Source organism: Heteronotia binoei, chromosome 8 (assembly GCF_032191835.1).
Source record: "Heteronotia binoei isolate CCM8104 ecotype False Entrance Well chromosome 8, APGP_CSIRO_Hbin_v1, whole genome shotgun sequence".
Taxonomy (NCBI): Eukaryota; Metazoa; Chordata; class Lepidosauria; order Squamata; family Gekkonidae; genus Heteronotia; species Heteronotia binoei.
Window position 1 is genome coordinate 63,372,716 of NC_083230.1, and position 15,302 is coordinate 63,388,017.

Here is a 15,302-nt window from a genome sequence, read left to right on the forward strand (position 1 = left end):
TCCCACGTCTCTGTGTTGTGAAGAGAGGAGCTGGGCTGCCTCTCCTTCCTTCTCCCCCTCCACCCCAGCATTTGAGAGAAAAACTGGCGTTCACTGGTACTTTAAACCCATGAAGTGTTCTTCAAGGTATGAGCTTTCATGTGCCTTGCAGTATGTTCTTTGGGGAGATTTTCCCGGGAGGCCTGGGTGGCAAAGGGGGGTGAGTTTCAGCCAGGAGGGGTGGGGAATAGGCATTCCAGTTGATATTTTTTTTACCAAACGATCCCTGGGCAGAATTGTTGCTGGCTGGGGTCATCTGATGGTGAGTAAGGCTTTTTTTTCTTTGTTCCCCTCTTCTTTCTTTCTGTCCCTGCAAATGATGCTCTGTCTGTATTCTTGGTGCTGGGGGGTGGGGAAGCAACAGTGGGAGGGCTTCTATTGCCCTGGTGGACATTCTGGTGTTTTTTGGGCATTGTATGAGTGAATTTTGGATTGGATGGTCCACTGGCCTGATCCAACATGACTTATGTTCTTTCTTTCCATGTCTTTCCTTTCCTTTCCTTTCCTTTCCTTTCCTTTCCTTTCCTTTCCTTTCCTTTCCTTTCCTTTCCTTTCCTTTCCTTTCCTTTCCTTTCCTTTCCTTTCCTTTCCTTTCCTTTCCTTTCCTTTCCTTTCCTTTCCTTTCCTTTCCTTTCCTTCCATTTCATTCTTTCCCTTTCTCTTTCTTTCTTTCCTTCCATTTTTACTGGATGAAACTTTTCTGTTCATCATACTGTTGTTGCAGACATAGGAGCTCTGCCAATGAAAAGTTGGCACCCCCAGTTGTAGCCAGCAGGCCTTTCTATGAGATTTCTTTGTGTGTGAGTGAGAGGTGTGGGGCAGAAAGAGATTATTGGAGATTACTGCTATATATCTCAACAGCACTGGAAGTGATGGTACTATGAACTTGACACTATTTTACTGGTCCTGCTTTTAACAGCTGTCTGACACCAAAATTAAACTCCTCCTGTAGATATTAAAAAGGATGAAAGAAGTTCACTGGCTAAATATCTGCACAACACGTTGCTTTTAAAGGAAACACAGCCAGTAAAAAGCTGCAAGCCCCTTATAAATATCCTTTTTGGGACAACTGCAGAAAAGCTTGTATGAACTTTATATAACTTGAAATTAATTCATTAATTGCAGTACAATTCTCTACTTCCTTTCACAGCAATTCCCCAGTGTTTTAGCCAAGGAAAAGTATGAAAAATAGCTGTCAAAAGATTTTCTTTAAACCAAGCAAGCTTGGTTGTAGCTTGAGGCAGCGTTCCAATAGTAGCAGCTGAAGGAAGGGCCTACTAAATGTGACAGCATATTTTGAGGTAGAGCAGCTGCCAGGATCCAGTGTGGGTGGTACACAGTGCTGACATTCCTGATGGCAATGGCAACAGCACTCCCAACTGCATATACTGGCCAGTGCTGTTGAGGAAGGGGTGTGTAGGTGGAGCAGGTAATTGAACATGGGCATTAGGAGTGCTTGCAAGATGGAGAAGAACACACAAACAGATAGGTGCATGCAGGTGTGGGGGTGGAAAGAGAGGTCTCTGGAAATGTATGAAAAAGTTTCAGACCATTCACTTTCCACCCACATTTTGGCTCAGCATGAGTTTCAGAGAGATTTTTCTGAAAATGAAGTTACTTCAGAAGAAGAGATAGGTTTGGGGGAGTGCCCTGAAAGTGACATCATAGGAAAAGGTGGAGTTTTGGTTCAGTGTGCCCCAGAAGTGACATCACTTGGTCCTTGACCTAGAAGTGACACCACAGAAATGACACAATTCCTGTCTCCCGGTTCCACCCCCAAAGTATCCTGGCTCCACCTCCAAATTTTAGTGGGCCACGAAGGAGAAGTATAAAAATAACCGGGCCATGGGAAAGAAAAGTTGGGGAAACCCTGTTATAGAGAGTTTATGAGGTCCTATGAGATGGCAGTCAAAGCCACAAAGAAAGCTTACTTTGCGGCTAAGATTGCGTCTGCAACTTCGCACCCGGCACAACTGTTTAGCATAATTCGGATGCTTATAACACTGCTGCAAGGCAGGCCAAATCTTAGGGAATTGGATATCAGCTGTGAGGCTTTTGCAAATTTTTTCACAGACAAGATCTCGTCGCTCCGCCACGACCTCCCCACCACAGTTGAAACAGTACGTGAGCTTGAGGCATCGTGCCTGTCTTCTGGACCAGCTTTGGATCATTTTAAATTGCTCAGTTTGGAGGAAGTTGACAGAATCCTCTCTACTGTGCCCCCAGCAACATGTGATCTGGACCCTTGCCCATCCTGGCTAATTAAAGCTTGCCAGTGAGAGCGCCGATATCCTATACGGGATATCGTAAACAGATCTCTCTCGAAAGGGCTTTTTCCAATGCCTCTTAAAGAGGCAGTGGTCCACCCTCTCTTGAAAAAATCCACTTTAGATCTGGCCAAATTGGCACACTACCAGCCAGTCTCGAACTTACCCTTTTGGGGTAAAATTATTGAGAGGGCAGTAGCGCTGCAGTTACAGAGCTTTCTGGAGGATGCTTCCATCCTAGATTCCTACCAGTCTGGCTTCCATCCAGGCCATGGGATGGAAACAGTTTTGGTTGTCCTGGTGGATGACCTCCAGCGGCATCTAGAGCAAGGCGGTGAGGCGGTACTGATGTTGTTAAACCTATCGGCTGCATTTGATACAGTCGACCATCAGTTGCTGACCCATCATCTCTCCAACACAGGGATCCAAGGGTTGACCTTACAGTGGCTTTCCTCTTTCCTTTGCAGTCAGGGACAAAGGGTGTCAGTTGGGGAGAATTGTCTCGGAGATACACTCTTAATTGTGTTGTTCCTCGGGGTGGTTCTATCCATGATGTTTAACATCTACATGCAACCCTTGCCCAGATTGCCCGGAGGTATGGGCTGGGTTGCCACCAGTATGCCAATGACACCCAGCTCTATCTACTGATGGATGGCTGATCTGTTGATGTCAAAAAATCTGGACCAGGCATTGCAAGCTGTGGCTGGATGGCTTAAACTGAGCCGACTGAAGCTGAATCCAATGGACAGAGGTCCTTTGCCTAAGTCATGGCTGTCTTAGGCAGGCAAAACAGTTGGATCTTCTTCGTGGTCTCTGTGCATTCACACATATGGGTAATCCGCAGGATTGGCCCCGACCTCGGAGAGTTCAAAGCAATCTTGATCGTAGATCTGGCGCGCCTCCCACTTGTCCTGGGAGGAGGCAGCTACTGCGCATGCCTGGACAAGGGGGAGGTGCTTAGCCACTCAGTTTCTTCCTTACCGCCGACCGGATCGCACCTTCCTCGTTGATCTCCAACTTCTTCATTGCAATCTCCAACAATTACCTTCTCTTCGCTTCAATTCTTCATCTTCTACTCCTCCTGGTATCGTATAAAAAAAAAAAAAAAAAAAAGCCTTCTCTTACTATTCTTTCTGGACTTTCCCCTCCCTCCCCCCCCCCCTCCCCGGGCGGATGGAAGGAAGGGACAAGATAATCTTTAAACGCTGTACCAGCTGCTCATCCAAAATCCCCTCGTCCGACGGCCACTCTCTTTGCTTGTTCTGCCTTGGAGAGGCCCACCGTCCAGACTCCTGCGTGCACTGCAGCCAATTTGGCAAACAGGCCCGCAAGAACCGCGCCGCGAGACTCAAGAGCCACCTCATGGAAACCACACTCCGACCGGCCATGCCGCATGGCGGACAAAAACAACCCGCGCCATCTTCCCCACACCTCGTGGGAGAGACGCAGTCGGCAGCTTCCGTGGCACAGAGTCCCTGTAAGCCTAAGACCGGCAAACACTCCAAGAAGTCGGACGACCCCAAAAAGCGCCGCCGTTCCGATTCCGCCCACTCGGACCCGACGGGTAGCGTTACCTCGAAAAAGCACAAGAACCGCCCTCTCGACTCGGCCTCGAACCCGACCACCAAACCGAAGGCACCGAACCCGAGCGCCACTGCCTCCGGATCGATGCCGAAGACCCCGACGTCGAAGTCGACGGCAACACCGTCAATCACTCCGTTGGAAATCATCCGCATCTCATCGAAGTCGCCGTCCATTCCGAATTCCCCACCAGACCAGCTGCTGGATACGCACTCTACCGCATCCGTTAGGATCCGGCCTCTCGACCCCACTAAATTCATAGATCTCGCACAGCCAATAGACGCCCACGCGCTCATCAGAGAACCCTCGACCCCGAGAGCTCTCCCGACTAGACCACGATCTCGCAGTCGCAGACGCACCAGGTCCCGCAGTCGACGACACACCAGGTCCCACAGTCGCCGCCGCACCAGGTCCCGCAGTCGCCGCCGCACCAGGTCCCGCAGCCGCCGACGCTCCCGCAGCCACCGCAGGGGGAGACACTACTATTACTCTCCATCGAGATCCAGGTCTCCATCCCCACGGAACCGAAGACGACACCGACGATCACCCTCCTACGATCGCCATTACCACAGCTACCAAGAGTCTCCTCGCTACCGAGATCACACACACAGACTCCAAACTGCATCGGTCGAACCGCTTCACCACCATGACGACCCTACGAGTCTCGGCGCCGAACCGAAACTCCCATCGCCACTGGGATCCTTACACGCGGCTCCCAAGACAACACCTCAGCCCGACCTGCACCAAGGAACCGACGACGGATCCGAGGAGGAACTCTCCGACTCCGACCACTCTTCGGGTTCGGACCTACAATCCCCAGACTCCGACATAGCCAAGCCAGCAGACCTATCACCGTCTGAGGGCCCGAGATCCTACCTCGACCTCGTAGCAAACATGGCAAGCTCGCTAAATCTGAAACTCAATACGGACGCTCCCAGAGTCTCGGACGTCGTATTTGATCTAGTGCATGCGGATCTTCCATCCAGCTCCTCTCTTCCCATGCTCCCCGTCCTCCTAGAAACACTCAAAGAAGCATGGGACAAACCGGCATCAGTACCGCCAACATCCAAGAGGGTTGAAGCTCTGTACAAGATACACGCACCTGATTCCAAGTTCCTGTTCACCCACCCGGCTCCGAGCTCGATCATTGTGCATTCGTCTTCGAAGTCGAAGCAGACTAGACACCCGGTACCACCAGAACGGGAGGGCAAAAAACTCGACACGATTGGGAGAAAGATTTACGCCCTCACTACAGCCACAACCAAAATCCTCAACTACATGGCATGCTTTTCCGCATACACCCACAACCTGACCACTTCCCTCGCCGCATTGGTACCATCCCTGCCCGAGGCATCCCAAAAGTCAGCCACCACTACCCTGCAAGAGATGGCCAGAGTGAGCAAACAGCAAATCAACACTGCCCGTCACGCTGCACAGTGTTCCTCCAGAACCTTGGCCTCAGCCATAGCACTCCGCAGACACGCGTGGCTCAGGTCTTCCTCCCTCCAACCAGACATCAAATATAAGGTTGAAGATTTGCCCTTTGATGGCCTTGGCCTGTTTAGCTCATCTACAGATGACATCCTCACATCAGTAGACGATGGCAGGAAAAGGGCGAAACGACTGGGAGTCTCCCAACCTCTGACCCAATCCAATCGGCAAAGGAACTGGAGGTCCAGCCAATACAAAGGGACCAGATCCCCACGGCAACAGGAATCATGGAAGCGCAAACCACCGCAGTCCAAACCTTCCTTTCAAAACAGACGCCAAACAACCAAGAAACCTTCAACCACATCCAAACCGTCTCTCTGACCTCCCTCCCCCGAGCCGTCCAGTCTCCCTCCATCAGCCAAACCGATCAACACGACTACAACCATTCTACACTGCCTGGAGGACCATAACATCAGACGCCTGGGTCCTCGCCATCATTCAAAGAGGCTACCTAATAGAGTTTACCTCCACTCCAAGGCACCACCGATTCCTCACCACACCCCCGTCCGCACCCCTGCAGACAGAAATCGCGTCTCTGCTGGACAAGGGCGCGATAGAACCAGTCCCACCCCAATACCATCGCACCGGCTTCTACTCCCGATACTTCCTGGTGCCAAAAAAGGACGGAGGACTCCGACCCATTCTCGACCTCCGCAAACTCAACCTACACATAACCTACAAGAAATTCCGTATGGTCACGCTTCAGGCAATCCTCCCGCTCATCCCAGAACGAGCATGGATGGCGTCCATAGACCTCCAGGATGCCTACTTCCACATTACAATCAATCATCATCACAGAAGATTCCTCAGGTTCGCCATAGGGAAGCAGCACTTCCAGTTCTGCTCCCTTCCCTTCGGCCTCTCCACAGCACCAAGTGTCTTCACCAAGTGCATGGCAGTAGTAGCAGCCACATTACGCCAACAACAGATATCAATCTTCCCTTACATAGACGACTGGCTGATCGTCGCCCATTCCAGGGAGCAACTACAACTGGACGTCTCGACCACTCTCTCCACCCTGGCCACCTTAGGCCTCCTAGTCAACCTCTCAAAATCCAAACTAGTCCCTACCCAGAGGATTCAATTCATAGGAGCAGACATCTCCACGCTCTCGCAAACGGCTTTTCTACCTCAGGACAGGGCACTCGCCATACTGTCACTGGCCAACACTATCATCGCCCAGCGCTCCCAAACAGCGCTCACTTTCCAGAGAATGCTAGGCCTCATGGCAGCAACCACAGCAGTTCTGCGGTTTGCGAAGCTGCACATGCGTCCCCTCCAAATGTGGTTCGTAAGGACTTTTCGCCCCCACACACAACATCAATCCACACTACTCACCCTTCCACTACACATTGTGCCATCCCTCAAATGGTGGACCAAGGAACGTCACCTCTACAAGGGCATGCCATTCAAGCAGACACCGCCCTCGGTGATTGTAACCACAGATGCCTCCAAGTGGGGATGGGGAGCCCACTTGGAAGACCTCACGGTGCAGGGCCAGTGGACAGACCACGAACGCTCTCTCCACATAAATTGCCTGGAGCTCATCGCAGTGCACAAGGCTTTGCGGTCCTTCCTCCCATCGCTAAGGAACCAGCACGTCCAGATCACCTCCGACAACATCGCCACAGTCTTTTACATCAACAGGCAGGGCGGCACCGCCTCCGTCAGACTCTGCAAGAGAGCCCTGGCACTGTGGCATTGGAGCATAAGCCAGGGCATCTTCCTCACGGCCGTACACCTACCAGGGGTCGAGAACACCCAGGCAGACGCCCTGAGTCGCCACTCTACCAACAACCACGAGTGGTCCATCAACAGCCGATACATCCGACAGATCTTCAGCATCTTCGGACAACCGAAGATAGATGTATTTGCTTCACCGTCAAATGCCCAATGCACCCGCTTCTACACGAGAGGTCCTCCATCCCACCTCTCCAGGGGGGATGCCTTCCTACAAACTTGGAACGGAACACTCCACTACCTCTTCCCCCCCATTCCACTTATCACCAGAGTTCTACAGAAGATTCAGGTAGACCACACAAACTGCATCCTCATAACTCCATGGTGGCCCCGCCAACCCTGGTTTACGACCTTGCTGCTCCTGTCCAACAACACCTTCATCCAACTCCCTCAAACACGGGATCTCCTCTCTCAACAGGACGGCAGGGTCCTTCACCACAACCCGGCATCGCTCAAATTAACAGCCTGGAGAATCAGTTTCTAGACTTCCCCCCGGAGGTCCGTCAGGTCCTAGTGAACTCCAGAAAACCATCTACTAGGAAATCCTATCTACTGAAGTGGAAACGCTTCTCACACTATGCCTCACAGCACAACTTCGACCCCAACTATGCCACTATACCTCAGGTACTAACTTACACCTTAACGCTCTCTAGAGCGGGTCTGTCGTATTCTTCCCTGAAGGTACACCTGGCAGCCATCTCTGCCTTCCACCCCCGCATCGATGGCACAACGGTATTCTCTCACCATGCGACCAGAGCTTTCCTCAAGGGCATCATTCGCCTACACCCACCAATCAAACAAGTTCTACCCACCTGGAGTCTGTCTCTAGTCCTGAGCCAACTCATGAAACCGCCCTTCGAGCCCATGGCTTCCATCCCACTACACCTGCTGTCATGGAAGACGGCATTACTTACGGCCCTCACCACAGGTAAGAGGGCCAGTGACATCTGCGCATTCAGAGCAGACCCACCGTATACGATATTTCATAACAGTACGGTGATCCTCCGACCTGACCCGACCTTTCTACCCAAGGTCGTCTCTCCTTTTCATCTAGGAAGACAGTCCACTATACCAGCCTTCTTCCAGCACCCCGCGGACGCGGGACAAAGGGCGCTCCACAACCTGGATGCACGGAGAGCCCTAGCCTTCTACATAGACAGAACCCGCCAAATCCGTAAAGACCCTAGACTTTTTGTCACCTACGCTACCCATGATAAGGGCAGCAGAATATCTACTCAGAGACTCTCCAAATGGATTGTTGCTGCCATCGAACTCTGCTACCAGCTGGCAAAACAACCCATCCCTCAACATATACGAGCCCACTCAACCAGAGCCGTGGCTACCTCGTCCGCCTTCATGAAAGGCATCCCTATAGAGGACATCTGCGCCGCAGCCGTCTGGTCCTCCACATCTACCTTCGCCTCGCACTACGCTCTCGACGTTCGTGCCCGGCGAGATGCCTCCTTCGGACAAGCGGTGCTACGGTCGATCTTCGACTAACCACTGTGAGTACCACTATCATTACGTTACGCTCTAACTTTACATATTCTTACAGATCCAGCACCCACCTCCGAAGAAATGGCTCGCTAATCACCCATATGTGTGAATGCACAGAGACCACGAAGAAGATGGACAGGTTTCTTACCTGTAACTGGTGATCTTCGAGTGGTCATCTGTGCAATCACACAGACCCACCCAGCCTTCCCCGCTGCTGGAAGCTAGTTAGCACAGTTATTTCCACCTATCCGGCGGCGGGAAGAAACTGAGTGGCTAAGCACCTCCCCCTTGTCCAGGCATGCGCAGTAGCTGCCTCCTCCCAGGACAAGTGGGAGGCGCGCCAGATCTACGATCAAGATTGCTTTGAACTCTCCGAGGTCGGGGCCAATCCTGCGGATTACCCATATGTGTGATTGCACAGATGACCACTCGAAGATCACCAGTTACAGGTAAGAAACCTGTCCTTCCTTTCCTTGACCGTAGCGACCTGGCAACTGTGATCCATGTAATGGTCACCTCAAGATTAGACTACTGTAATGCCCTCTACATGCCTTTGTCATGAACCCAGAAACTACAGCTAGTGGCATCACTTGGCCCTTGACCTGGAAGTGACACCACAGGAAATAACACAATTCCTGTCTCCTGGTTCCACCCCCAAAGATAGGACCAGAACCAATGGGTTGAAATTAAATCAAAAGAGTTTCCGGCTCAACATTAGGAAGAACTTCTTGACAGTTAGAGTGATTCCTCAGTGGAACAGGCTTCCACGGGAGGTGCTGGGCTTCCTTGGAGGTTTTTAAACAGAGGCTAGAAGGCCATCTGACAGCAATGAAGATCCTGTGAATTTAGGGGGAGCTTTTGTGAGTTTCCTGCATTGTGCAGGGGGTTGGACTAGATAACCCTGTAGGTCCCTTCCAACACTATGATTCTATGATTCTAAGGCCTTTGCAGCAGGTGCAAGTGGAGGAGTGGGAAATTAAACCCAGTTCTCCCAGATAAGAGTCCTCACACTTAACCCACTACACCAAACTGGCTCTCAATTGAAGCTCATTTATCCTCCACCAGAAACAGAGCGTTCTCGGTACCAGCCCCCACTTTGTGGAATGCCCTCCCCAAAAACATAAGGGCCCTGCGGGACCTGCCACAGTTCCACAGGGTCTGTAAGAACAAATTATTCAAACTCACCTTCAACAGTTAGGGGGAGGTGGCTATTACCTTACAGCACCAACAATCTCACTGAATTAATATAATGGAAATCAGAAACCTGCCATCTTGGACTTTTAATGAATGGATTGATTGTTGATATGTATGGAAATGTTTTATTATATATTTTACTTTTTAATATCCTATGTTTGTTAATTGTTAATGTTTTTTTTTTTGTTAGCCACCCTGAGCCCGTCAGGGGAGGGCAGGATATAAATCTGATAAATAAATAAACAAACAAAGGCTTGATTACTGACAATACTGTTGTAGTTGCCTAGCAACCAGCCATAGCCACTAAAAGACCATTTGTTTCTTAAAGCTTCTGTTATGGGGGGGGGGGTTTAACCCATTTTTTAGATTTCAGATTTTTATGCAAACTATGGTCGTTTTTCAACTCTATGGAAAGATCTGTCTATCCATAGCTCCAGTCTCTGGATTTTAAGTATCTATATATTAGGCCATGTTGAGAATTAAATCTTTCCTATATTCAACATTGCCCTGGCCTGGATGACCCAGGCCAGCCTGGTCTCATTAGATCTCGGAGGTCAAGCAGAGGTGGCCCTGGTTAGTTTTTGGATGAGAGACCACCTGGGAAGCCCAGAGCTGTTACAGAGAGGCATGCAATGGCAAACCACCTCTGAACATCTCTTGCCTTGAAAACCTTCTGGGGTCACCATAAGTCGGTCGCAGCTTGCTAGCACTTCCACTAACACCATATTTATTTGTTTGTTTTTCTGATTTTTATTCCACCCTCCCCAAATGAGCTGAAGGTGGATTACAACAAAAGAGAGTCAAAGACTCATTACAATAAATTGCAATAGATCATTAAAACAAAATTCAGAGGTAGCAGCAATTATAGAAAAGAAGCAGAGAAAGCCTTGGCAAAGAAAGCCCTGATTAAGACAAGGTGGACATCCTTTGGTCTGGGGATAACCAGTATGTGTTGATCTAGAAAATGCAGGGCTCTTTGGGGCTTATATGGGCAGAGGCAGTCCTTCAGATATGTCGGTCCCAGTCCATGCAAGGCTTTAAAAGTTAATACCAGCATATTTAAGCAGATCCAATACTCAATTGGTAGTCAATGTAAGTGGCACAATACCAGCTGAATGCATGCCCGCACAGGCGATTCTATCAGCAGGTGTGCTGCCACATTCTGTTCCACCTGAAGTTTCTGGATCAGTCTAAAGGGCAAGCCTGCATAAAGCAAGTTACAATAATCAAGCCTGGAAGTGACCATTGCATGGGTCACTGTAACCAAGTCCTGGGAAAAGAGATAGGGGGCTAATTGCCTGATCTGCTGAAGATAGAAGAAGGCAGTCCTGGCAATGTTCTGTGACCTGGGCCTCCATAGAAAGTGAGACATCACCCCCAGGTCTCTGCACCTTCTGGGCTAGTGCAAGTGGTGCACCATCCAGGGTGGGTAGCTGATTCAACGCACAAAATCCAAAACCCTTCTGTGAACCACATAAAACTGAAGGCATAGTACATAGATATGAAAATACTGTTTCAACAAAGCTTCCTGCAAGTTCTGATCTGTTGGGAAAGACTCACATGATTGAGGAAGAGAGAATATGTTTAATATGTTTAAATGAACATCCACTGTGGGCTTTATCCTAGGGTCCTGATGAAATAGCAGCAAGCTACCTACATGCTACTTTGTGCAAAAAGGATCCCCACTTCTGCATAAGTATTTGATGCTGATTGTTCATTAGGAAGCAGTAAGCTATGGGAGGCAGGGAAATGGAATTAGTATGTCCTCCTCTCAGAAAATCTACAGTCATCTGATTGTACTCTCTGTACACAATACACATTCACACTAGGCTCTAGAGTCTGGGTGACAAGTTGGTTCTATAACATTTTCCTGTATTTGAAAGGAGAATGCAGAATAGTAATCAGGTACCGAAAAGTGCTTTAATGGGCAAATTTCCATTGCTACATTTGGCTGATAACTGCTGTGTATTATGTATATTATTCTAAAAGGTTTTTGTAGATGAATTGAAGGAAAGACCTGTAGTTTTCATTCTGAGACAGACATTTGTTAAACAGCCTCAAACTGTTCAATAGATTGGTTCACTTAGAGATTTTGCATCCCATTTCTGTTTTTTTTTTGTCGGTAGGAAATTCATTTTCAAACTAGAAGATTCAAATGTTGTTTAAATACACAGATTTTAATTGTCATTTTCCTTGACATTGATTAGTGGCCCACAGTATAAGGCTTTAAATGTGTCATTTAAATCAAAGTGCTTTCTTTTTTTATAATTTTAACTCTTTCATGTTAGAAATAGTATATTTTTCCTTGCTAATGTAAAACCTACAGAAGATATTCTGTTTCTTTTAATAAATGGCTAAAAGGCAAATACTTCTTTTAAGGAATGAATGAGCAAGATCTGACCTTTTGATTTTAACTTGTTCTTGTCGTCTAGACCCAGCTGTGCGCCTGGCGTTGTTCAAAAACAATGAAAATAAACATCCCCCTGTGAAACCACCAAAGAAGGCACAAGCAGGAAAAATGAGTTACTTTGAAGGTATGTGTAAAAATTGCACAGTGCATTGATCTTTGTGCTGAGATTTTCCAAAATTATGAAAATCATACAGAGGTATGGATCAGGTGAAAGATTTGCATTGGCAGTGAAAGAACTTCAGTGCAATAATCCAATTCTATTGACATCTGTGAGTCTCTCTCCCTGCCCCCCCCCAATATATTTAGTGTTCAGGTGCAAAAAGTAAGCTTCACTGCCTCTCAGAGTCCACCAAATTAATGTCTCTGAGAAATGGATAACTCAATTCAAAAAATATTTCCTTTTTATTTCCTTAAAGTTGGAAATGGAAGGATTTTAACATCAACACACATTTGTTATTTGTTAAAAGAGTTGCTGATTTTAAAGGGGATGCCCTAGGAAGAGAAACAATTAAAACATTTTCTTTCTTTCTTTTTAGTTTTGTTAAACTGGAGCATATCACAGTAATGAAAAACCGTAAATAATAAGAGATCTAAATATGTAGTGTATTTCTGTACTATTCCTTGCTATTGATTGCTAAAGTGTTATCAGTGTTTAAATGAATAATATAGTATAAAAAGAAACAAAGCATGCTACACAGTAAGTACAAACTGTATCTGGTAGCCATATATACAAGGCATTTGATATCGGTTGGCATATGTGACTAACTTGTTTGGTTAAAATCAATCCCACACAATGTTTATATTTCATATTTGGGGGGGGGGTGTTTAAATATTCTAGTAATAGCTATAATGAGGAGGAAATAAAATTATAAATATTAGTAAAAAGTCAACACAATTAAATGGAGTTAAAATTAGCCTTTATTGAGGTCAGTAATGCCAGACAAGTATTTTGAGTTAACATCCAGTCAAGCCCCTCTTTTAATCTTAAATATGCACAGTTTTATAGGAGAATACAGTCTGTCATATATATTCATATTGCACAAATTGCATATTGTATGCAAAAAGCTGCTTTCCATTCGAAGAAGCTTTCAAAAGATAAACTATAAAAGCCTTGTTCTTCATTCTTAGTACAAATTGTGTGTGTGTGAGGGGGGTATTATTAGCACCTATGAATTTTCAGACTCTGTAGATGGTTGTCATGTTAAATATCAGGATATAATGACTTAATTGCCTTTGTTTCTATAAAATGGTATTTGCTTCCCTGGTTTCTTTCTTTTGGATTGGGGCCACATTAGAGCTGTTCTTGTGGCCATTAATAATGTATATAGACTGTTTTCTGTGGACTTCTCAGAAAAACAAGATTGTAGTATAGCTATAACTACTACTGTAGTATAAGTGCAAATGGTTTTGCTGCATTTTGTAACAAAAGCATAAGAGACCCCCATCTTTCCACCTGGTCCTTAAGTGCATGCAGAGAGTTTAACATGGAAATCAGTGCATCAACGTCAGTACAATACTGTTGTTCTGAAGAATGTATTTAAAATCTTTTTCTCTGGTATAAATTCTTGCCATTACCATTTTTGGCACATTGTTAGGAGGTTTGGTCCAACATAAGCAGCTGTTTGTAGTAAGCAAGTAGGGTAAAAGTGAAGTGCATTTTTCTTCCATGCTTTTAAAGATCAGGCTGCATTCCCATAATTGTCTTGGAAAACATATTTCAGCTTTTACCATAAGACATTCACTTATTTCTCTTATTACTGTTGAAGAGTTGTATTTTAGGTCAAATAGCTTATTTTTTTTTAGAAGAAGAAAACTATTGTCAAAATGATGCATGGTACAGGCTATAGCAGACCAGTGATAGATACTTCTTGAAAGAAGAAATTAATCTTATATTATAGTTGTGTTTGGTATTTTATATTTTCTTTTCTTCTTTTTTTGTGTTGGAAATGGTATTTTATATTTTCATGCAGTTTGGTTGTATCAAAATTTACAGGTATCTTGGCATCTTTAATGATCAAGTGCTTTATCATTATATTATTTTTGAATAGTTATTAAGTGCTGTATAGAAAGGATACTACTTTTCAACTAGATAGTATTTAAATTGTATGTATGCATTATATACACAATGGGAACATTGGTGTCGGTGAGTATTAAATACCCACCAAATTTGTTGGAATGGTTGGCTGCTATGTTAAGTGGACTAATGGGTCAGGTTTTATTTCCACCATCTTGATCTCACACTGAGTTAGAAGAAGATGTTTCAGTATGTACAGTAAACTACCTAAACTATCCAATGGGATGTGGTGCAAAGTGATGCCCATATTAATTCAAGTTAATTATAGAAATTGTGTGTTTCCCCCCAAAGAACATACAGAACAGAAGCCTCAGTAATCTCAGTTCATCAGTGCTTTAGCTACTGTATTTGACACTTCAACTGCATGCAAGTTAGTGCAGAATCCACAGTAATCATTATAACTGAACCACTCCTTGGTTTATATGGATATCATGAACAGGCTTCTGTTAGGCACTTTGCAAACGTCTGCCTGCATTGACTTGAATGCACTTTGTAATTTTTTCATGTATCACATTTTGAAAATACAGTATAAACTGTGAGCCACGATGGATGCTGGATTAGAGCCAGGGAAGCCCTGAGTTCAGATCTCTGCTTAGACAACAATCACTTTGTGATGTTAGATCAGACATTATCTGTCAGTTCAGAAAAATGAATAACATGAGCAGAGGTCATTTTGTAAAAAAATAGGTGGTGGAGCTCATCCAGGGATTGTTATGCAGCTGCACATACTATTCAATGAACAAGGAGGTGGTACTCTCAGAAGGAGGAGGTGGAACTCTCAGAAAGGTTCAGGAGCTGTGTTCCTGTGAGCTCCCACTGAATCTGAGGCTTGAACATGAGAACAAAATGTGGTAGAGGGCTCATGTGTTCTGCTTTGGGGTCCTTGGAATAAAGGTGGCATAAAATTATAACAAATAGCCTGGTTAATTTGGCAGTCAAATTACATTAGGCAAAGTTTTTTTCCTGTGAATATTTAGCCTCCTCAGGTCACTTTAGGAAATGCAGTGAT

General features: G+C 46.3%; 1 protein-coding gene across 1 annotated transcript in view; it reads left to right on the forward strand.

Moving 5' to 3' along the window:
- Positions 1–15,302, forward strand: part of LRRIQ1 (leucine rich repeats and IQ motif containing 1) — a 200,674-nt gene that overhangs the window by 144,241 nt on the left and 41,131 nt on the right. The window contains exon 23 of the mRNA XM_060245148.1: positions 12,242–12,343. Within this exon, the coding sequence (XP_060101131.1) occupies positions 12,242–12,343 (102 nt within the window). The remainder of the gene's footprint in view (positions 1–12,241; positions 12,344–15,302) is intronic.